Source organism: Amphimedon queenslandica, unplaced genomic scaffold, assembly GCF_000090795.2.
Source record: "Amphimedon queenslandica unplaced genomic scaffold, v1.1 AMPQUscaffold_13520, whole genome shotgun sequence".
NCBI lineage: Eukaryota > Metazoa > Porifera > Demospongiae > Haplosclerida > Niphatidae > Amphimedon > Amphimedon queenslandica.
The window spans coordinates 800,955-823,067 of NW_003546244.1; the positions used below are offsets into that span (position 1 = coordinate 800,955).

At 35.1% G+C, this 22,113-nt stretch overlaps 4 protein-coding genes across 9 annotated transcripts; 3 read left to right on the forward strand and 1 right to left on the reverse strand.

The window, feature by feature from the left end:
• Position 1: 1 nt before the first annotated feature.
• On the forward strand, positions 2-2,122 carry LOC109581001 (pirin-like protein; the record flags this gene model as incomplete). Its single annotated transcript, XM_019994689.1, has 8 exons — positions 2-10; positions 105-185; positions 235-336; positions 398-502; positions 571-655; positions 1,492-1,634; positions 1,684-1,750; positions 1,841-2,122. Coding segments are annotated over 8 exons (711 nt in total), but the record flags the coding sequence as incomplete, so codon positions are not given.
• A 193-nt stretch (positions 2,123-2,315) lies between these two features.
• Positions 2,316-8,422, forward strand: LOC109581566 (scavenger receptor cysteine-rich domain superfamily protein-like). 2 transcript variants are annotated; one of them, XM_019995807.1, is made up of 22 exons: positions 2,316-2,383; positions 2,437-2,625; positions 2,695-2,862; positions 3,058-3,225; positions 3,279-3,476; positions 3,532-3,699; positions 3,755-3,928; positions 3,982-4,149; positions 4,414-4,572; positions 4,625-4,807; positions 4,855-5,010; positions 5,057-5,215; positions 5,260-5,442; positions 5,489-5,653; positions 5,702-5,869; positions 5,921-6,208; positions 6,483-6,827; positions 6,874-7,218; positions 7,266-7,529; positions 7,581-7,627; positions 7,674-8,092; positions 8,141-8,422. In XM_019995807.1, exons 1-22 carry the CDS (start codon positions 2,338-2,340, stop codon positions 8,325-8,327), a joined length of 4,347 nt encoding a protein of 1,448 aa, XP_019851366.1. In that variant the 5' UTR covers positions 2,316-2,337; the 3' UTR covers positions 8,328-8,422. The 2 variants fall into 2 exon arrangements, with proteins under 2 accessions (XP_019851366.1, XP_019851371.1); XM_019995812.1 differs by lacking the exons at positions 7,581-7,627; positions 8,141-8,422 and having other exon boundaries at positions 7,674-7,753.
• A 49-nt stretch (positions 8,423-8,471) lies between these two features.
• LOC100640694 (rho GTPase-activating protein 32-like) lies at positions 8,472-14,761 on the forward strand. Of its 3 annotated transcripts, XM_019995839.1 has the most exons (28): positions 8,477-8,565; positions 8,609-8,701; positions 8,886-8,997; positions 9,046-9,204; positions 9,304-9,446; positions 9,698-9,761; positions 9,868-9,996; positions 10,058-10,115; positions 10,231-10,339; positions 10,424-10,543; positions 10,667-10,872; positions 10,933-10,974; positions 11,045-11,101; positions 11,147-11,197; positions 11,251-11,740; positions 11,787-11,972; positions 12,187-12,931; positions 12,977-13,035; positions 13,104-13,176; positions 13,230-13,286; positions 13,348-13,592; positions 13,738-13,821; positions 13,881-13,955; positions 14,006-14,156; positions 14,205-14,349; positions 14,416-14,517; positions 14,566-14,623; positions 14,674-14,761. In XM_019995839.1, exons 2-28 carry the CDS (start codon positions 8,657-8,659, stop codon positions 14,719-14,721), a joined length of 3,813 nt encoding a protein of 1,270 aa, XP_019851398.1. In that variant the 5' UTR covers positions 8,477-8,565; positions 8,609-8,656; the 3' UTR covers positions 14,722-14,761. The 3 variants fall into 3 exon arrangements, with proteins under 3 accessions (XP_019851400.1, XP_019851394.1, XP_019851398.1); XM_019995841.1 differs by having other exon boundaries at positions 8,472-8,701; positions 14,208-14,349; XM_019995835.1 differs by having other exon boundaries at positions 8,474-8,701.
• A 223-nt stretch (positions 14,762-14,984) lies between these two features.
• LOC100640822 (epsin-1-like) lies at positions 14,985-21,473 on the reverse strand. 3 transcript variants are annotated; one of them, XM_019995857.1, is made up of 13 exons: positions 21,362-21,473; positions 20,551-20,670; positions 20,344-20,422; positions 20,152-20,290; positions 20,014-20,093; positions 19,452-19,525; positions 19,328-19,381; positions 19,009-19,161; positions 17,848-17,963; positions 17,186-17,408; positions 16,656-16,863; positions 15,457-15,682; positions 14,985-15,312 (listed from the first exon to the last, which is right to left on the reverse strand). In XM_019995857.1, exons 1-13 carry the CDS (start codon positions 21,382-21,384, stop codon positions 15,248-15,250), a joined length of 1,560 nt encoding a protein of 519 aa, XP_019851416.1. In that variant the 5' UTR covers positions 21,385-21,473; the 3' UTR covers positions 14,985-15,247. The 3 variants fall into 3 exon arrangements, with proteins under 3 accessions (XP_019851416.1, XP_019851408.1, XP_011403649.2); XM_019995849.1 differs by having other exon boundaries at positions 19,009-19,167; XM_011405347.2 differs by having other exon boundaries at positions 19,009-19,167; positions 19,328-19,378; positions 21,362-21,472.
• Between the last annotated feature and the right edge of the window lie 640 nt (positions 21,474-22,113).

Below are 22,113 nucleotides of genomic sequence, written 5' to 3' on the forward strand. Positions count from 1 at the left end.
CTTTGAAACGGTAACTGTAATGAGAGACAAGAGTGAGGAAGGAAAAGAGAAGAGATGAAAAAATTGAGGAAAAGAGGGTTAAGAATATTAAAGACTTTTCTTAGGTCACATACATGCTCCAAGGATCATTCATGCATGAAGACTTTTGTGGACACAAAGGAACCATAAACCCAGGAGATCTACAGGTTTGTGATTGTTAGCTTTATCATCCTATAAATCTCTTCCATTGTTTAGTGGATGACTGCTGGTCGGGGTATAGTGCATTCTGAAATGCCAGCTGGTGATGGAGATAATGTGGGACTACAACTGTGGATAAATTTAAAGAAAAAAGATAAAGTAAAGTCATCCAGTGTGTGTGTGTGTGTGTATGCATTGTTTATCCTTTCTGTCTCTCTAGATGGTTGAGCCACGCTATCAAGAATTATTAAATAAAGACATACCATCTGTCAGTAAAGACGGAGTTCATGTAACAGTAATTGCAGGAGATTCACTCGGAGCTAGTGTAAGATTTCAATATCAGTGTCAGTATCAATATCTATAGCATTATGAATGTTTTTTGTTCTTTTTTAGTCTCCTGTCCGTACATTAACTCCAACTGTTTATCTTGATTTTAAGATAGACAAAGGAAGTCATCTTTCCCAGCCTGTTACTGAAGGTATAGTGGTACATTTACTTTGATATTGAAATTTAAAAATTTTAAGGGTAGGGGCACTACGGGGCAGTAAAGCAATTGCCTCCCTTCCCTTAGCCCTTCTTGAGGCCAACTTTTTGAGCAACTAGTGAATGTGTACTTTTGATCAGACTCAGCTCAAGCTACTATTGTAGTAATTGTACGTAACATAAGAACATGTATATGCATCAGAAAATGTACTAAAAATCTAGAATTCCCTTAATTTCAGTTTCTGATTAAATTTGGCCAAATCTCATGTATAAAGACTAAAAATTGGCCCATTTTTAAAAATGGCCATAACTTGAAAAATATTTGTCAGAATCAGCCCAGACTTTCTACATAGCATAATGACATTGATGTGTATCAAAAAATGTAATAAAAATTTGGGGTCATTTTGGAGCCATTTTTTGGAAAAAACCATGGGCTATAGTACAGGGTATTTTTCAGAAATTGGCCCATTTTAAAAAATTGCCATAATTTGAAAAATATTTGTCAGAATCAGCTGAAACTTTCTACATAGCATAAGGACATTGATATGTATCAAAAAATGTAATAAAAATTTGGTGTGATTTTTGAGCCATTTTTCAGAAAAAACCATGGGCTATAGTACAGGGTATTTTTCAGAAATTGGCCCATTTTTTAAAAATGGCCATAACTTGAAAAATATTTGTCAGAATCAGTTCAAACTTTCTAGATAGCATAAGGATATCAATATGCATCAAAAAATGTAATAAAAATTGAGAATTTTTTCATATTTATTTTTGACAAAATACCATGTATAAAAAGCATGGATTACTCTTACTATCACATTCTCTTTTAAGGTTGGAATGGTTTCATATATGTATTGAAAGGTCGAGGATATTTTGGTGGGAAGACAGCAACCGGATCTGATGACTGGATGGAGAGTACACCCCACCACACACTAGTATTGGGCCCTGGGGATCACATTAATGTGAAAAATGAAGTACATATAAAATTATTTTAATTCTTAATTTATAATTAAACTCCATTAGGATGATGAACAGCTTCATTTTGTTCTGATAGCGGGAGAGCCTGTCAAAGAGAAAGTTGTACAGCATGGTAGGATGGATGATAATAATAGATTCTGCTAAAATTAAAAATTCTACGATGCCTAATTAATTTATTTATTTGTGTGGCCTATAATTGTAGGTCCGTTTGTGATGAACAGTGAAGCTGAGATATATCAAACATTTGAAGACTTTTCTCAAGGAAAGAATGGATTTGAGAGAGCACCTGGTTGGAAATCAGAGATTGGTATCAGATCATAATCATTGCCTCAACTTTATCATAATAGCTATAATACTCATACATGTTAATGCTGTAGCCACTGGACCATTCATTGTTCTACTAGTTAGATATAATGTCTTGTGTTTTATCATTTCTTTTAACACACTTTTAGCATAAATGGTTAATAAGCAGTTTTAAATGTCATTGCACTATTATTATACTAAGTGATGAAGGACAGCTCACCCTATCAGTCATTGTTACAAGTGTCCTCCCAATAGTTCAAAGGAAAGGTATTAGGTTTATGTCCATTGTACACTCAGCTATCTAAAAGCTAGCTGTTATCCAACATTTTAAGCAAAATGAATTTAATTAACAGGACTAGGACACGCCCCAGGCAATTCATACATAGTGCATGCTACATGGCGTCTGCAATTTTATTATTATCATATTTCTTCTGGCTCGCAGGTAAGGCAGAGTATTATCTGACTATGTAGACCATACAAAACTATATTTTATAGAAGTAGGTAACTGTAATGACAACTGTCAGTATGGGGCACTAAGATTGGTGAATGGAAGTGCTTCTTATCAAGGAAGGCTGGAGATATGCATTGACTCTGTATGGGGAAGTATATGTGGTGGTGCTTTTGATGCTTTGGATGCTAGAGTTGCTTGCAGACAATTGGGATATGAAGTGGAGTATGAACAAAGTATATACTTCAAATTTAGAGACTTGCTACAATAGATCTCATAGTACATTATTATTTTCTTTTTAATAGCTGTAAGTGTATTGTATGATGCTTATTATCACGAGGGTACAGGTCCAATATGGCTCAGTTATCTTTACTGTACTGGATCTGAGAATTCTTTACTGGATTGTAATATGACTCAGGGTATTGGTAATACAAGCTGTTCTCATGCAAATGATGTTAGCATTGTATGTCCAGGTAAGTAATTATAAAGGGTCATAGCTAAAATATAAGAACAATGGCCAGCAGCTCAGTATTTTTTGATGAATAAGGGCCTAATAATGTTTACATGTCTGCTGGTAAAATGCAAGACAAGCGTCATAGATGAATATCATTTCATAGTCACATGAAAGTATTCTCACCTTCTAACAATAGTATTGTTATTTTATATAGCTAACTCATCATGCACATCTGGATCAGTGCGACTCACTGATGGACTAATACCAACAGAAGGAACTGTTGAAGTGTGTAATGATGGAGCATGGACTAGTGTCTGTGATAGCAATTGGGGGTATCAAGAGGCATTTGTAGTGTGTAGACAATTAGGTCTACCAGCAACAGGTAATCCATAGGTAGTAAACACAAAGCCATCATCTTATATAATACTTTTACAGATGCACAAGTTGTTTCATATATTAATTCATTTGGATATGGACATGGACTTCCAATACTCTATAGTTGGAATTGCTATGGGAATGAATCAAATTTAAATGATTGCTTGAAGTCAACAGTTTCAAATTGCTTTAACACCAATTATGGTTTGTACAGAATTTCTGGTGTTAGATGTCAAGGAAACATTGTACCAACTTCAGGTATAAATTATTATTATCATTATTTATTATTACATTATTTTAATACTCATACTAGGTAGTTGTACAAATGGAGACATGCGTTTGGTTGATCCCAATGGTCCTAATTTAATAGAAGGAAGAGTAGAATATTGTAGCAACGAAGTATGGAGTACTATCTGTAGATATGGATTTAATACTCCAGATGCTCATGTAGTCTGCAGAAAACTTGGATACCAACATCCACGTATGCATGCATGCTGCCAAAATTATTTCATTAATAATAACCTCATATCAATCAGGTGCTTTGGTTTTTTCTACGGCGTATTTTGGTCCAGGATCTGGTCCTATCACACATATATATTTAAATTGCATTGGAAATGAGTCTCGCTTAGAAGATTGTTCTCTTAATAGTGCAAATGTAGCCTTTTCTCAATCTCACACGAATGATGTTGGCGTGAAGTGTTTAGAAAGAGGTGGTTTATTTTAGCATTATTATTATGTTTTATAACTTATTTTAATTTTACAGTATTAACTGACTGTATTAATGGTGATGTCAGACTAGTAAATGGTACTACGCCAGATGAAGGAAGAGTGGAAGTTTGCATCAATGGAGAATGGGGAACTGTTTGTAGCACATACTTTGATGAAAGAGAAATTGGTATTGTTTGTAGTCAACTTGGTTATGATGGACAAGGTAAAATTATTATTGGTAAAATTAGTTGCCGTATAGCTCCAAATTTTCATCAGTCAAAATTTTCATCAAATTTGTCAGGCACTTTTGCTTGACGAAATTTTTAACTGACGAAATTTTTGTTCCACGTGGGTAGTATGCGGATTAATAACAAAAATGACGAAAATTTTATTGACGAAAATTAATTTTAGCAAGAAATTGAGATTTTGACGAAATTTTTGACTGACGAAAATTAGGAGCTATACGGTACCTTTTTGTTTTTTATAGAAGGATTGATATTTCAATATTCTGAGTTTGGTGGAGGAAATCTTGAACAACTTATAGGACATGTTTATTGTACTGGATCAGAGGCTAATCTAACAGAATGCACAATTTATCCTGGTTTTTCATGCAGTTATAGGAGTACTGTTGGCATTAAATGTTACAGTAAGGCTACATACTGTTATCATAAAAATAATACAGAGATATTTGCAACTAGACAGGAACTGTACACATGGCAAAATAAGGTTAATTGGAGGTGATTCTAACAATGAAGGTGATTTTCAAATATGTTACGACGGAGTGTGGGTTTATGTTTGCAATTACATTAATTTCCTTTACAACTATCCTCCACCTGATGAAAATGTTATATGTAGACAACTAGGATATCTTGATAATAATTGTAAGTTTTGAAAAATGAGTGATTGTTTTGAAGAAATACTATAATAGGGAATTCATACTTCCTATATTCCTTTGGTGAAGATGGACCAATAGTGCTTGATAAATTCCTATGTAATGGAAATGAGCTCTCGCTGACTCAATGTTCTAATAAAAGTGCTTCTGGCAACTGTTATACTTTACAGACATATGGATATTTATGTTCAAGTGAGAAAATTAATTGAGCAGTTTGTGTAATAAGATATTTCAATAGTTGTTGTTAACTGCAGTGCTGGAATGACTACCTTAGGAGGAGATAATGAAGGAAGAGTAGAGATATGTACTGATGGTATATGGACGACAATTGATGCAAGATACTGGAATTATAATAATGCTAAAGTTGTTTGCAGGCAATTAGGATATTATGATACTTGTAAGTATAACATTATATCATCTATTGTATGTGATCTATTGTAGGGTCTGTTGCAATTACTGATACTAACTGGAGTGGTAAGAATGAAAGAGTTGGTTATACATACGAATGTAATGGTACTGAGAGTAACCTAGAAAATTGTTCAAAATCTCTACCTTCAATTAACGCAGACTCATGGTATTATGTGATACGAGGTGGTATAGAATGTCAGCACAATGCTAGTGAAAGTAAGGTGGTTATGATTCAGTGTCATCATGGCTGTAATTAATTTAGATGCTTGCAATACAGAAGGATCAATACGGTTATCTAATGGTGGTGATTCAAGAGAAGGTAGAGTTGAGATATGTCTCAATGGATACTGGGGTACAGTGTGTAGTACTGGATGGGATGAAAGAGATGCTCTAGTAGCATGTACACAGGCTGGGCATCATACATTGAGTAAGTTAATAGTCTCATTCATGATGATTAATTATTTGATGTGTGTAGGAGCAATACCAGTGACTAATGGATACTTTGGAAGAGGGACTGGACCAGTTCACATGACAGGAGTTGATTGTACTGGCAATGAAGAGAGTCTTACTCGGTGTTCTTATGTTAATGGTATAGGAGCAACCAACTGTTATCATGCTAAAGATGTTGGAGTTATGTGTAAAGGTACTTCAATATTAATAATTATGCCTATATTAGTATGTACAATACACACAGAGTCTCCTATTCGCTACAGTGTGACCATTGATACTGATACTGATGCTGTTTCTATTGGGAGTAGAGTAGTACTTACCTGTAATGTATCTCCTGCTCCTCCTGTTAACAGTACCTATCACTGGAGAAGGACTGTATCAGGAACATCTTCATTCACACAATACAGAGATACAGATCCTAATGTCACACTAACTATAAATGCAGGACATACAACTCACGGGAACTATTACTGCATAGTGAAATACAATGGAGCAGTGATAGGAATGGGACATACTGTAATATCTGTCAAAGGTATGCTGACCTTATTAATTTTACATAAACAACTATCCATTTAAAAATTGGCCAAAGGCTTTTGTTGGATAATGTAAAATGTTTAAGCCAGTAGTTCTTGAGTTATGAGCATTCAAAGAAGCATTCTGATTTTGGCCGAAGATCATTATAAATGAATTTTTGATTTCTCAATTTTACATACTAAGTTTGACTTCATCAAAATTTGCTTTTCATTTTCATGATTGTGTACATGCATAACAACTTATAGTAATTTCTACATGCATAATAATTGTAGGGTTATTGCAGTCTTCTGATACCAGTATTCAGTTGAATAGTGAGAATGGCTTTGTTGGTACCTTGACAGTGAACATAACAGACACTACTATAACTGAATATCTTCTTGAACTCAACTGGTATTATAATGGTAGTAAGATATCAAATTCCAGCAAGCACCTCATTAACAATGGTAACAAGACACTTGTCATCAATAATATTACTGATGAAGACATTGGAGAATATTCTGTTAGATTTGACTTACTAAGGTTGTATCATTATAACAAAGACTGTCAAAACAAGATACTGCAATTACTACGTGGTTATCCTGTGTTGAGCCCATTAAGTTTCATTATGGTGCCTAATGGTAGGATATTATTTCTGCCATTATTGTTTTAAGTTGTATTTTATAGGAATTTACGTTAATGAAGACAGCACTCCTAATTTCTTGAAAGGTTTTGTTGTTTTTAACAATGAATCTCCTCAAATAGCATTGACCAGTGATAATAATGAAGGAAGTGTGTCATTGTATCACAATGGTATTTTATTGCTCTCTAATGGTACCTATAATTACACTATCATTCATCCTTCAATTACTGATTCTGGATACTATGAGTTTCAATTTGCTCTTGATTCGTCATCAGTACTTTCTTCATTAAATTGTCCTAGTTCATATCAAAGCTTCCTTGATTCATCCAGTTATTTGGGACTAACTGATATATTTCTTGATGCTGATGTACAGAGGCTAGAGTATTATGGTTAGTCTTCATTGTTATTGTGTTTTATGTTTCTTTTTGCTTTTCAGAGTCTCCATTTGTTAGTTTTAATGCTAGTCAAACCAGTTTTATGCAGGAATACAATGTTCAGCTGTCATGCTCTGTCAGTGGTGGGTATCCTAGGCCTCTCTATCATGATATTACTTTGATTAAGAATGGAGTGGCTATTGCTAATAGTACAGAATCAGAACTAGTTTACAATACTTCTGGTAGCTCTAAGTATGGTCTTTATCAGTGTGCAGTTGATACTACAGCTCAGTATATTAAAAAAGAAATCTTGTTGGAAGAGAAATGTGAGTAGTCTATGTTGTATAATTTTTTACTGAAATAATTAACTTTTGCAGTTCAATTTACTGTTAGCCTAAATGTTAATGATTGCAATAAATGGGATGTAAGTTTTGTAATTGTCTTGTGAATTAATATCTACTATTATATAGGATGTTTTGATATTTGAAAATGCTTTAAGAAACCGAACAAAACATTCCTGCATGTGTTCAGTCAAATATATGAAGTTTACTGATTCTGACATCTTTTGTTTTGATGAAAGGGCTAAACTTAACTTTTCTTCAACCGTGATATATGCAGCAATAGATGGATCACAAACTGCTTCAGACTTGGTATCAATCCTATTTAATGACTTTGAGACTAATAAGTTGTTATGGATAAACAATGTGACAGCACTTTCTATTGCCTCACCTTTAAATGATGATGATGATGATGATGATGATGATGATGATGATGACGACAATGACAATGATGATGGTAGCAGTAATGGTAATAATTTTACTTCATTGATATGGTTGTTTGCAGCAGGTTTTGTAGCTTCCTTTATCATATTTATCATATTCATTGCAATGTAAGTCTTAAAATTTTATTATTGTCACTTAGGCATTTTTACCTATAGAATATGTGTTTGTATAAAAAAAAAGCAGTACAAGAAATCTGCTGATAGCTATACACTCAGAGAAGTTGCTAAGGAAGATTGTGATCGTTATGATATTCCTAAGCTGTATGCAGCAACAGAGCTTCCTACAAAAGATAAAACAACACCTAGTTTAGAAGACAAATTTTATAAAGAAGCTGAAATGTAACCCTATAATAATAAAACATTGCCAATGGGGCTTATTTTTATTGTCATGTCATTATTTAATTTAAAAATAGAAAAGTATTGGGCGTGGTTATTGTATACTCATGAATAATAATTAGCTTGTTTCTACAGACACGCCCTTCCTCTGGATTGCAAGTGTAAAATAAACACATCAGAGCGTCCTAGGAGATCAAGATACAAGTTTGTGTTTACTGAGCTCCTCCCTGCAATATAATCCAGAAGTACAATCTCACTCTAGTCTTACTTCTTTCACAATTGAGTCAGGACTATTCTCCGATAATAACTGCAAACCAGTTACTTGTCACTATTTTAATGGCTGGGAAACCTGGGAAGCTTATTAAATCAAAATCTCAAGAGGTACAATACTAGGGTGACAGTTTTTTTAGTCTTTGTGCTTTAAGTAATATTCTTTGTTTAATATTTATAATAAGACACAGCATTGTAATGTTTAATTATCTGATTTGTTATTTAAAAGATGCAGCCCACATCATTCTTCAATGATCTAGTTTTGTAAACTACTCCCTCTCTCTCTCTCTTTCAGTTGCTGGACTTGCCATCAAGCTCAAATGGGTTGGCCTCAAAAATGAAGAAAGTATTTCAAAGCTCTCCAACTCCAAAGAAGAAACCAAGAGCCCAATCTTTAAACAATGCCAGTATGTTGAGATCAAGTATGGTTGATTATCCACTGCTTTATCATGTAGGTAAAGTGTTTGGTGTGCCATTGAAACAGTTACTGGATCAACCTGCACAAAGTGAATCGCGGAAAATCTCACTGCCAGCTAAACATTTCTCAGCCAGTAATGGGCCACATGCTATACCACCTGTGGTGGTAAAGATTGTTAATCACATTGAGAAACATGGTATGGATAATGCATCCATCATGTCCTGATTGTTCTCTCTAAGAAAGCACACATGTGCATTATGATAGTCTTAAACTGATCAATGCAATCTCTTGTTAGGATTGGATCAAGAAGGTCTGTATAGGATCAATGGTAATAGCAAGCTTGTGGAGAAGTTAAGGATCCGTTTTGATAATGATGGAGATGTTGATTTGACTGATGTTGAAATATACTCGATTGGAAGTCTCCTGAAATTGTTTCTGGTAATTAATGTAGCTAATTTGTATGAGGCATTCAATATTGAAACTATTAGTTATATCACAATCACTTTAAACTAACTAAATATAATATTATCAAACAAAATATTTTCGTTTTTGTACTGGTCAGACTTGTTTGCTGTATAGTAATTTTGTCATCATATTTGACTGACAATAATAATTATTGTTTACATTATGCTTCCCTTGCTAGTAATGATATTATGTATTGTGACATTATTCTCACTGTTTTTTTGTAGAGGCAACTGCCAGACCCATTAGTCCCTGATCCTGTTGTTGATTGTGTTGTAAAGCTACAAGAGAGTAAGTCATATTAATACATACTAATTTTTTGGAATGATGCACTCTAAGAACAAAGAATGCTATCATTTAGCCCAATTAATTTACCATCATCTAAACTGATTTATAGCTATAACTGGGTCCTACACACCTGTGGAGATTAAGAAAGTCAAAGACATATTAACTGCTCTACCAAAGGATCATTACCGGCTTTTGAAGTATCTTTGTGCTCATCTTTCACTTGTTGCAGAACACACTGGTAAACATGTTGTGTAATATTTCTAATGCATTATTTATAAACACAAATACTGTTCATGTAGGAAGCAATAAGATGACTGCAGTATCGCTATCGATTGTATTTGGCCCAAACATATTCAGGTGGACTATAGCCTGTGTGCATGATGTGTGTATTGTGTGTTTAGCTTATCATGAAAGTATTTATCAAACAATCCTTATTCAATGCAGCACAATTGACTAATCCTCTAATGTACAGGTGTGGGGATCAACTTAGCGATATCAAGAGACAGGGATACGCTAATTCTGCTTTTGCTCAAATGATACTCCACTACAGAATCATATTTGATGAGAAAGTGCATGTACATGTAAGCACACTTTGATTACACTGATAAACAGCATATAGTGATAGTGTATGTACATGTAAAAGTTTATGTTGATGTTTTCTTCAGGAAGAGAACAATCTGAGGGCAATCAGTGAATCATCTGATGATGTATTCCTTCCCTCAGACTCAAGAAAGAAAAAGAAACCTGAACTCCCTCAACCTTATCATGTTCATAAGAACGCTAAAGTATAAGATATCACTAACAAACTTAACTTTATACCTCTCTCTCTCTCTCTCTCTCTCTCTCTCTCTCTCTCTCTCTCTTTTCTTTTTCTTGTACTTCAATTTTGTCCTTTTTTTCTTCTCTAGACAAACCTCACTTTCTCTCTGTCTTGTCCTAGCAGTCCTAATCATGAGACAAGTCTTGATTCTGACATACACGTATACGAGACAGTAGCACGAGTACCACTAAATGACACAAACAATGATGAATCTGTCTCACCCCATGAAAGAAGTATTGACGAAGCTATTGAGGAAGCTGAGAACCATGAAGAAAAGACAAGAAAGAGAGCACAGTAAGTCGATGCTTTCTATCATTATACATGTACATTGGATTGTTCTTGTGTACACTGCAGGTCAGAATCAATTGCTGTGGCTAGTAAAAGTAAATCATTAAGGTAATCTATTATACACATACACATACATGTACATTGCACATACTGTGAATTATAATTTGGTACTTTATAGTGATGACATACTAATAAGTAGAGTACCCTCTCCTCTCTCATGGAACTCTAAGAGCAGGTAAAGAATTATAAATTCTCTGAATAATAATAACTGCATGTGTAGTATGGGGACCAGTCCACCAACCTCACCTAATGTAACCCCACGGACATCACAGTAATGTCACACAAGACCACACTTTGTTAATATAATGCACTCTTTATTTATAGAGCGTACAATACGCTTATTGGTGACAGCATTCAAGATCATTTGTTCCAATCGCCTGAGACTTCCTCCCCTCCTCCTCCTCTTCTTGTCACAACTAATGCTCTTATTCCACCTTCATCTTCTGAAGATACAACCACAACCACCACCAGCAGTAACAGTGCCGATATGTTATACAAGGCAATACCGACGTCATCTGAAGGTACAACAGATACAGCTGTTAGCAGTGAGAGTGTGGTGCAGATGAGAGAGGAGCCTGGTTTCACGAGACGAAAGAAGTCAGTTAGGAACAGGAAGAGTGCTGTGTTTAGTAGTGATAGAGACCCTGACAATACAATACAACTGGTCACTGTTAAAGGAAAGGAAGAAGAAGGAGTTGACACAGAAGAAAAAGAAAAAGAAACTACTTTTGATAATGGAAAAACTACTGTAGAAGGGTCTTTTAATATAAAGAGTATCAGGGATAGCTTTGAAAAGAAAGGATTACTCTATCAGGTATGGTGGACACGCTGCTATAATGTTTATATGCACTTCACTGTAGTTTGGAGCTGCTCCAGCTCGACATAGTAAAGATGATGATCATGTTTCAGTGAAGGAAGAGGCCAAAGAGAAGCCTCCGCCACCTAAAGTGCCGGAGAAACCCAAAATAGGGAGACAGGCTCTGGGCTCATACACGGCTCATGACTTTGATTATGTGACAAGACAAATTAAAACACTAGATATTCATGTAAGTATAATCACGAGGTATTTCAAGTATGCATCAATACTTTAAACAAATAACTCCAGCATGCCTTAATTGCTCAAGCATCCCATACATACACTGTAGCCTCAAGCATCTTGTAAATTTATGAAAATTGTCTGTATACCAAATGTATCAAATGTGAATATGAGCTGTCTGCTAGTGCTAATTATTGTCTAATATATCTATTAATTATTTATAGCCAACAAAGCAAAGAGCAAGAGGCCCTAAAAGAGCAAAACCATCAAGGCAGTCAAGTTCCTTTTTAGTCTCAGAGGATGCAGTCAATGATTCCTATACTAATAAAATATCATCAATGGATGTGATTGAGGAAATTAATCTGCCACCTCCTTCCTCTAGCTTAAGCAATGAACCTACCTCAACTGCAAATTATTCAGTACCAGCAATGAGTGATGTGACACCAGTATCAAGTCATGTAGCACCAGCAATTGGTTCTATATCTGGTATATTGAGTCCAGCTAAAGAAACATTATCTATTAGCCAGTCAACAATACCAGTTGCCGACCAACCATATTCTACTGTTGCAGTTTCTACCCCACCCAGCCAAACGACTGTTTTTGCAAGTAATATGACTACTAGTCAGCACGTGACTGCCTCAACTGCTACTGTGACCGTAGTAATGCCTCTGAGTCACACATACACCAGTGCATCCAATAACTTATCAATGCCTTTATTGTTGACTGGGAGTACTAATGTCATATCACATACAACAGAGCTATCATCATCGCATACTGCAGCTGTAGTATCTACTTCTCCTGTTAGCGGCATAGCGCCTGTTAATGTACACAAGAAACCAATTGTTCAAAATGGAGAAAAAATTGAACCAAAAGAAAAGGTGACCCCGTTGCTAATACCAGCCGGATGGACGAGTGACTCAAGTCAGATTGAGTCATTAAATTATGATGAACTAATAATAGAAGCAAGAAGTGAGTCTTTGGTTATTTTTTTACATTTATCAATAAATTTTGTAGGGCTGAGAGATATTTTAAAATCGCATGAAAGAGAATTTTTAAAGAAGCATCAACGCAAAGTACATATAATCATAATGCATGCTGGCACATACAGTGCATATGTATAATAATTATTTTTAAATTTTAGCCAAGAAATGATGAGTATGATCAAGTGACTAAAGAGAAAGCATTACTTACAGCAATAAAGCAAAGAATAAGAAGTAAATGATGACAGTATTGCTTTTACTACTTAATGTCATCTATTCTTTTATAGCTCTGAGATCAAATCAAGTCCCACTAAATAAAACATCACTTCCAACAGTACAAGAAAGTATGTAAAGACATTTGTGCAGTTCTTTTATAATATATACATATTGTATCTGTGGAATCAGATTATTCTGAGCAGTTTATAAGTCAGTCATCAACAAGACTGGATGATTTTGATGAATCGAAAGTTGCCACTAGCTTAAGAAGAAAGGAAACAGTTTCTAAACCAGTTCGAAGACATCAGTCATTAGTAGTTGGGTCATCTCACGGTGCCATTACCCAAGAGAACCCTTTATGTTTGATAATGCAAAGTATAACTGCATCACTGGAAGAGAAGAGACGTAAAGCAGGAAGAACTAATGATTTAAAAGTAAGAGCTAATGAAACTTATGAAATGAAGAGAGGGACATGTAATTGAACTTAAGGCAAATCACAAAAACTAGTATTATAAATGTTTGAGAGATTATTAGAAAAATAAAAGAAGATATTAATATTTATTATGATTGTCTGTATAGAGTATGACACCTGATGAGCTCATGCAAGAGAAGCACTTAGTGCAAAAGACACTGCTTCAGTTTGAAAAGAGGCACGGAAGACCAGTTAGTGTAGAATGTTATAAGTATGCTTTGAAATTTCGTAAACGTATTTTAATTTGTAGCAAAGTCCAGAGAGTAAGGCAATCATGAGGCCACTATATGATACGTACAGAGAAATTAAAAGACTTGTCCAGAAAGTTAGTAAAAACATTGCACTATTGTAATATTATGCTTAATAATAATGTAGAATCAACATCACGAAGTAGTAGATAGTCCAACAATAGCGGGCAAAAGAGATAATAGCTTGTGGTCGGATACAATGTTGCAGCAAACTTTATCCCCTGATCTAAAGCTACCAGAAACACCACATCAACAACACTCTTTCTTTGCAGGGAGAGGTACAGTATGAATCTTATAGTTGTATTTTCATATTAATGTGATTTCAGAAGGAAAAGAAAGGCTTACTTCAACGCCAATATCCAAATCCCATAAATCACTTAATCGGAAAAGTGCTAGTACAAGTTGTGTACCACTCACTGAACATGATAAAAAGGTTTGGATGAGCAACGATCAGCTACAAAAAGCATCAGCGTAAGATAAATAAATACCTTGCAATGCGTAATAATAGTATAATGCATTATATATATAACTATGTAGACACGAACTTAGAGTGCAGTTGGAGTTGGCACAGACCAGAAAGAGAGAGCAAAGGCAGCAGCTAAGAGCATTTGAGACTGAGTTTCAAGAAAGAGAAAAGAGGTAGTTCTTAACCTGTAGCTACATGTATATGCATTGCTTCTTTCGTAGGCCTGTCCAGCATGATGACAAGAGAAAGCTAATGCACAATGAGTACATACAGTACAAGGTATGCTGGCAGCATTTAAAAAAATTTTTGATAATCATTTTTTAAAATAGGAGTTAAAAAATAGAATATCACAGCTGGAACAATTTTTAATAAAATAGTCCGCCTTATTAAATTTTATAATTATTTTGTTAGTTGCATTGTTATATAATATTATAATAATTATTTGTAATAAAATAAAAAAATTCTTCCCAAAAATTTAAAGAAAAATAGCTACATGTACAATTTAAGGTGTAAACAAGTGCGAACAAGCTTGTTCACACTTCAATTTTACACTTGTAAAAATAATTACAACTTTTAGCTTGATATTGTTGAACAGAGTTATCAGATTTTAAATGAGCTATCCTTTAAAGATACCACACCATTCCATAATTATAACACTCAATTTTTATTAGAAAGGAAAAAATCACAATAACAAAACGATAGCATTTTTAAACTAGCGACACATGAAAAGATATAAAAACAAAATCAATTAGCCTATGAGAGACATAAAATGGTCACATTAATACATACACATTAATACAATGTGCAAGCTCATGGACATGAGAAAAAATGTTTTCTAATAATAATAATAATAATGATAAATCATATAGTTTGTTGTTGGTTTATTATCTGATGCTTAGCTTGCTATGAGAAAGGATTAAAGGACTCTGTTGTGCCTGATCCAGGTAGCAGAGGAGGAGGAAGAGGATCTACAAATAGAAAAGAAGAAGATGGAGGGAGGGAGAAAAAGTAAAAGAATGAAAGAGGTAGAGAAGAATACCACAGTTTGTAAAAAGAGTTTCATCAAAAGTGATTATACAAGTACATGCATGCCTGCTCTCATTGGAGCTTACCAAAGGTGGGTCCTTGTTGCAATTGAGCAAGCGTAGGAGCTGGTGCCTTTACCGACTCAAAGGGATTACCAGAGCGAGCAGTTGGAGGAGTCACTGCTGGAGGTAGCGGAGCAATCCCAAATGGATTGACTGATGAAGTTGGAGGAGGCAGTGGAGCCGTCAGTGCATCAAGATTAACAAGAGTTGCATTAGTACCCAAGAATGACTCCTCAACCTTTTGTGGTTTCTACAATTAAAAATGGAAGTCACATACAGTAGTCATAATGATTCAGTGTGCTGAGAGCATGTTGAAATGTAGAAAATTTACATGTATATTGTAACTAGCAAGTTCCATTGTTGAATGGTTACCACTTTAATGTTTATTATTAGTTTTGTAATCATTGTATCATAGTCCCTGTACTATAATACATGTACATGTAGTGCAGTACATGGTCATTGGCCAACTTTTAAAAATTCATAAAATCAGCTTAAACTTTCTACGAAATATAAAAACATTAATAAAAAAATGCAATGGGAGTAATTTCGAAGCCATTTTTTTGATAAAACCATGGGCTATAGCACAGGGAATTTTTCAGAAATTGGCCATTTAGAAAAAATGGCCATAACTCGAAAAATATATGTTGGAATCAACTCAAACTTTCTACATAGCATAAGGACATCAATATGTATCAAAAAATGTAATAAAAATTTGGGGTGATTTCGAACCCATTTTTCGGAAAAAACCATGGGCTATAGTACAGGGAATTTTTCAGAAATTGGCCATTTTAAAAAAATGGCCATAACTCGAAAAATATTTGTCGGAATCAACTCAAACTTTCTACATAGCATAAGGACATCAATATGTATCAAAAAATGTAATAAAAATTTGGGGTGATTTTGGACCCATTTTTCGGAAAAAACCATGGGCTATAGTACAGGGAATTTTTAAGAAATTGGCCATTTTAAAAAAATGGCCATAACTTGAAAAATATTTGTTGGAATCAACTCAAACTTTCTACATAGCATAAGGACATCAATATGTATCAAAAAATGTAATAAAAATTTGGGGTAATTTCAGACCCATTTTTCGGAAAAAACCATGGGCTATAGTACAGGGAATTTTAAGAAATTGGCCCATTTTTTTAAATGCTGATAAAACATCAGTTAGAACCATACATGTATATGTATACATATGTCAGTAGCTATCAGTACAAATGTACCTTGTCAGTATTACTAGTAGAAGTTGTGATGGAGTCAAGAGGAGGATTGAATGCTGACAAGTCAAAAGAAGAAGTCCCAGATGTTGATGGAATGACCGGCAGAGTAGGAGGATCATCAAAACCAGTAGAACCGATCTCTCCAGCCAACGGAAGTGGAGCAAAAGGATCAGACATTGTAGTATTAGTAGGAGAGAATGATGTCCATGTACTGTACGGAGAAGACACAATAACAACAATAATGTATACACACGTATTTAATGGCATCTGTTTAAAATAACAAAAGCAAGAGGAACTGAAACTAACAACAAAATTTATAAAAATGAGACCCAGATATGTTTATTACACTGACTAATGCCAACACCATGACGAGAGCCTAAAACTGACTAAATAGCAAAACACACAACACAGTTGATGTACATGTACATGTACTAGCTATAAAGAGGGGAACTACAGTATATATAATCAACTGAAACTAACTAGTTATCACAAGTGAAGCCCATAGTCAATAACACTGATAACGTACACATTACCTGGTGCTAGGTGGAGGTGCTACTGAGACTGATAATCCACTGGTAGTGTTGCTGCTACTGGTCCAAGGATCAGGGGGTAGAGTAGGAGGAGCAAAAGGATCATTCGTAGATGCAAACGGGTCAGAAGAAGCTGGCTGCTTGTTAGGTGAGGTCTTAGTAACCAGATCATAGGAGGGAGGGAGCTCCCCTCCACCACCTGTAGCCCATGGATCACTCAAACCACCTATTAAACACAAGACCCACTAATGTAATAATTATTATGGATTATAATTAGTGTACTGTGCATGTATTAGAACATAAACAAATGTACCTATAGATGTAGCTACAAAAGAAATGATCACTAAATACAAATATCATCATTAGTGTATTTATAACATAAATATAATGTACAGCAACTTCCAAAAATAACGCAAACACATGCAGATCATCAACAACACAAGTACAAAATAAGAATTGATTTAAATACGACAGTCATGCGTACATGTACATGAATGTACGCACAAAAAAACAAAAGATGTGTACATGTACATATACATAAACAGAGAGGGGCACAAACATGTACATGTATAAACAAGACAAACATGTAGAAGAGAGGGAAATAGAAGGAGGAGTGAGGGTGAAGAAGAGAGAAAAGAAGAGGTAATGTGTGTGTGAAGGAATACCAAGTAGATCAGGTTCATTATTCTCAGTGTCATCATCATTTTCTTCCTCTCCTTGACCTTCTGTCTCTCGTTTACTCATCTCCAGTGCTATCTTTAAACTCTCCTCCTCTTGTTTCCTAAAGAACAAACACATTCATACAAAATGGTTAATGCAAAGCCTGTCCTATCATTTAATTTGTTGTATCACCAGTATATTATTATATACAGCCTATCTTTTAATGGTTTAGGAAATTTACATATAACACTAGCAATTGATCACCAGACACCAAACTATTATTAATACTAATATAAACTGTGGCCAGTCAAGCTATTTACTCCAATGCCTAAAAAAGGAAGAAGAGGAACACTCTTCAGATGAAAGTAAGGCACTACTGCCCCAGTCCACTGTGTACAGACAATAAAGAAACAGTATCAGGTTTATTGGGCTGGCAGTCGGTTCTTTTGAAGTATAACTGATTGAGACATAAGGAATATATTCAATTTCTCTGAAATGACAAATACAGACAGTAATATAATCATGATGTGGGTGATTGCAATAAGCAAACACTGTGGCCAACACTGAAAGTAAAGAAAAGAGTGTGTAAAGGCTAAAGCTAACAATATTTACTATAAACTATTGGCAAGATATTAACACAATTCACCCAAGGAGTATAAATATAATATTACTATAAAATGCTGCGCTAGAGCAAGTTTCTATCAAATCAATAAATCACAGTTTAGATTATAGGGCTTTCTACACTTGAAGGGTTAGAACAGGTCAGGTGATTCCCCACTATCTTCAGGATCTCGTATTATTATGATAGTATTTCTGATCCAGCTGCCATTGGTTATCTATTGCAAGCACATTCAAACCACATGTGGAGGTGGTTTGGCTTAATGCATTGAAGTCAATTCGCATCAGGTGTGGAATGACTGCAACCAAATCAAACTGGTTCAATGAGCATTAGAAGTGCTATTGCAGAAAGGCTTTATGAAGCATATAATGTAAAAGCTTCATAATTATCCTTAAAAGATGTCTTACACTTGCAATACACTATTACCATGCAAAAATATTTAGCCTAAGTTTTCCATGTTTCATTAAACTGCTAATACGAGTCATTACATCTCCATTAGACATCAAAACATGTTAGTGAACTAGATATGGTATAGAGTCGTCATTACCTCAACTTCTCCTCCTCATCAGCTTGTTCCTTTGACATCCTCAAGGCCAACTGAAGCTGTAGCTCCTCCTCATCCTTTGCTGACGGTTTGCTCTGATCAATGTGAGGCTTGAACACACCACCAGATGCTGAATCACTAACACTGTGAGGATGATTGCTCCTAGAAGAGAGAGAGAGAAAGAGAGAGAGAGAGAGAGAGATTAGATTAGAAAGTGAAAGTGGTCAATAAACGAGAGAGGCCAGAAACAAACAACAAAATGAAAAAGAGAGCAATAACGAAAAATGGAGGATGTGTTGTGTGATTAAAAACAAGTGGATACCTCTGAGATGAACTGGCAGTGCTAGTGGTTGTGCTGCTGGTCTTTGGAGTCCTACTGGACACATTAATGAGTCATACACTAATCACACTGATAGCCAATTGTGTGTGTTACATACTATACGTACCTTCTAGTGCCTGCAACGCTACTAGAAACTGAATCACTGCCAAATCCTGTAGTGGCTGTGTTACGCTCGCGAGACTAAACAAAATAAGAAACAAGGCCAACAACAATAATAATGATGACAACAATAATAATAACAATAGTGATAATAATAATAATGCCAATAAAGGAATTTGTGGATGAGTATGAGAGATAGGGAAAGGGAAAGAGAGAGGAAAATGAAAAGAGAAACTCAAGTGATAATTTGAAAGTACAAGGGAGGTTACTATAATGCATGTACAGGAATGAGGGAAACAAGACATGAACATAGGAAACAAGTGATGTACACTGTAAGAATACTAGAGAAGGAATCACAGTATAGTGTAAGAATATTAGAGATAAGGAGTCATAGTATACTGTAGGGGTACTATAGATAGGGAATCACACTATGCACATGTAGTATCATATAGTGTGGTGTGTGTATTAGAACATAACACAACATGATTGCCTGAATTAAAGTATAGGAGCTGATATTATAAATATACATGTACATGTACGTGTTTGATGGTATCAATTGATGCACTCACTAATGTAGCACGTGCTCTTTCTTCTGTCAGCTTCTGATCATCTTTAAGTAGCTCAACAAGAGTCTTCGCTTTTTCTCTTACTAAAAAATTTAAACCGTTCACCATAAATGTGTGATTGTGTACATGGTTTCATGTTACCTAAGTTTCCATTGTCCTTCCCATCTTTATCGATGAACTGAAAGTCTTTCAACGTTTCAATGGAGAATATGTTATCCTTGCACTGCTGGACGACTCTCTCAGATCCACTTTTAACAAGATACTCAAGGACCACAAGAGACTGTTAAAAGCAAATCGAGTGCATCGTGACAAGTGAATAAGTTTAGGACGTACCTTGTAGACATGACGCCAATTCTTTCCATGATCGTTCAATCTCTTCCATAACATACCCATCACCAGTGCATAGGCTTGACTGTAAAGAAAAAGAAGGAGGAAGGAAGAAAGGAAGGAAAAATAATAAAGGAAGAGTTAAATAGAGAGAGTGTGTGTGTGTGTGTGTGTGCGTGAGAGAGAGAGAGAATAAAAAGATCATGCACTAACATGTGAAAGGTATATTCAGCAATTTCAGCCATTACAGTCCCTGATGGGCCCCATGGCTCATTTGATGTAGCATCTCGTACTTTGACCTCAGCATCAGTGTAATTATATACAACATTTTTACTATAAAAAAGAGTACAATCATGTAATGACAACTATCATGAACTCATACACAAAAGGAAATTAGCTATCATCACAGGTCATCGCTATAATGTTACTAACATTGTACAATGTATAATTCCTCTTATTAATATTATCAACATGCAGACAATGCTACATAAATGGAGGAAGAAGCGCCTACACATATACCACTAGCATGTGGTTTACAAGAGCAGCCTTATGAAGAATTGTTTTAAGAAGAAATTAAATGTAAAGTGGTCCTTCCTTTCTCAAATCAATTCCTAACACTCAAGCTAACGGAAACATTAATGTGTACAAACATGATGAGGCATTTATAGTAGACTATACAATGATTTACTATCATGAATTAAAACCAAACTAGCACTCAAAATCAAAATATTCCTCACGCCAGGTTATTTTAATAATAAGTATTTAAAGACTTATAATCTTAAAAGGTACATGTACAAGAAATAAAACAAAATTTCAAAACGAAGCCCCAGATTGGCTCGATTCAGCACGTAAATTATTTCAATCTTTAGGGAACTAAAATCACCACAACATCAAAACAGGACTCCCCTCTCAGTGGATATCACCTCTTCACTCTCTCACTCTCAGGGCCAATGATGGCCTAATTACGTGTACATAAACGAATTAGAAGCACATCACATGTGACTAGATCTAATATGCGTCTTACAATTCTCTTCTGAGCTTGGACATTTCTAGTATCAAGGTCTGAGGAGAGAGGAAAGGAAACCGAGAGCTAAAGGAACAGAGTAAAACCTCCTACAACAAAAACGACCACACCTCTTATTAGGTTAGTGACGTATAAGGTTACTCACGTGATCTGACATGGACACAAATGCAATCATGATGTTCATTTTCCACTGTTCAGCAAGCTTGAAGCTACTGTGTCTGATTACAATAGATTATTTTCTAGTTGATGTTTGTTTTTGAAAACATTCATGCCAACTGATACAATTAGATTTAGGCATCATCTGTTAATAGGCTTTCATGCTTGCAGCTTGCAATAAACCGGTCTGGATTTATAGCCCTGCATTTAGAGGTATATACAGCAATTAGTAGAACAAAAATGCTGCTAGATCTACTCAGCATCAGTGAAGCATCTATCATGTAGCATAAGATCTAATTGCATCAGGTCAGTGATCATAAATACCCTAAGAATGTCTGTGTTGTAAATCTGATTAATTTTCAGTGCCAGGTTCCAGACCACACCACACCACACCAATAAACAAAATTCCATTTAATACTCGCATGATTGCTATAACAACAAGGCTATGTGACACTGACAAGTTTTTCAATTAAATGCAGGACAAAGCAACTGCTGTGTACAAGTGTACAACTGTAACAAGATAGCACCAAATATGGCATCTGTGTATGGACAACAAGTGAAACAATATAGTTCCAGTCATGTGAGCCAATTACACC

What these genes read in the sequence shown, in the direction of transcription:
- LOC100640694 (XM_019995835.1), top strand. Translation starts at nt 8,657, where the DNA reads ATGGCTGGGAAACCTGGGAAGCTTATTAAATCAAAATCTCAAGAG. An exon ending in TTAAAACACTAGATATTCAT is followed by an intron (nt 11,973 to 12,186) that starts GTAAGTATAATC and finishes AATTATTTATAG; the next exon opens with CCAACAAAGCAAAGAGCAAG. An exon ending in CTCTTTCTTTGCAGGGAGAG is followed by an intron (nt 14,157 to 14,204) that starts GTACAGTATGAA and finishes ATGTGATTTCAG; the next exon opens with AAGGAAAAGAAAGGCTTACT.
- LOC109581566 (XM_019995807.1), top strand. Translation starts at nt 2,338, where the DNA reads ATGGCGTCTGCAATTTTATTATTATCATATTTCTTCTGGCTCGCAG. An exon ending in AAACATTGTACCAACTTCAG is followed by an intron (nt 3,477 to 3,531) that starts GTATAAATTATT and finishes TACTCATACTAG; the next exon opens with GTAGTTGTACAAATGGAGAC. An exon ending in ACTTGGTTATGATGGACAAG is followed by an intron (nt 4,150 to 4,413) that starts GTAAAATTATTA and finishes TGTTTTTTATAG; the next exon opens with AAGGATTGATATTTCAATAT.
- LOC100640822 (XM_019995849.1), bottom strand. Translation starts at nt 21,384, where the DNA reads ATGTCCAAGCTCAGAAGAGAATT. An exon ending in TCCAAGCTCAGAAGAGAATT is followed by an intron (nt 20,671 to 21,361) that starts GTAAGACGCATA and finishes TCTTTTTTATAG; the next exon opens with TAAAAATGTTGTATATAATT. An exon ending in ATTGGCGTCATGTCTACAAG is followed by an intron (nt 20,291 to 20,343) that starts GTACGTCCTAAA and finishes TGCTTTTAACAG; the next exon opens with TCTCTTGTGGTCCTTGAGTA.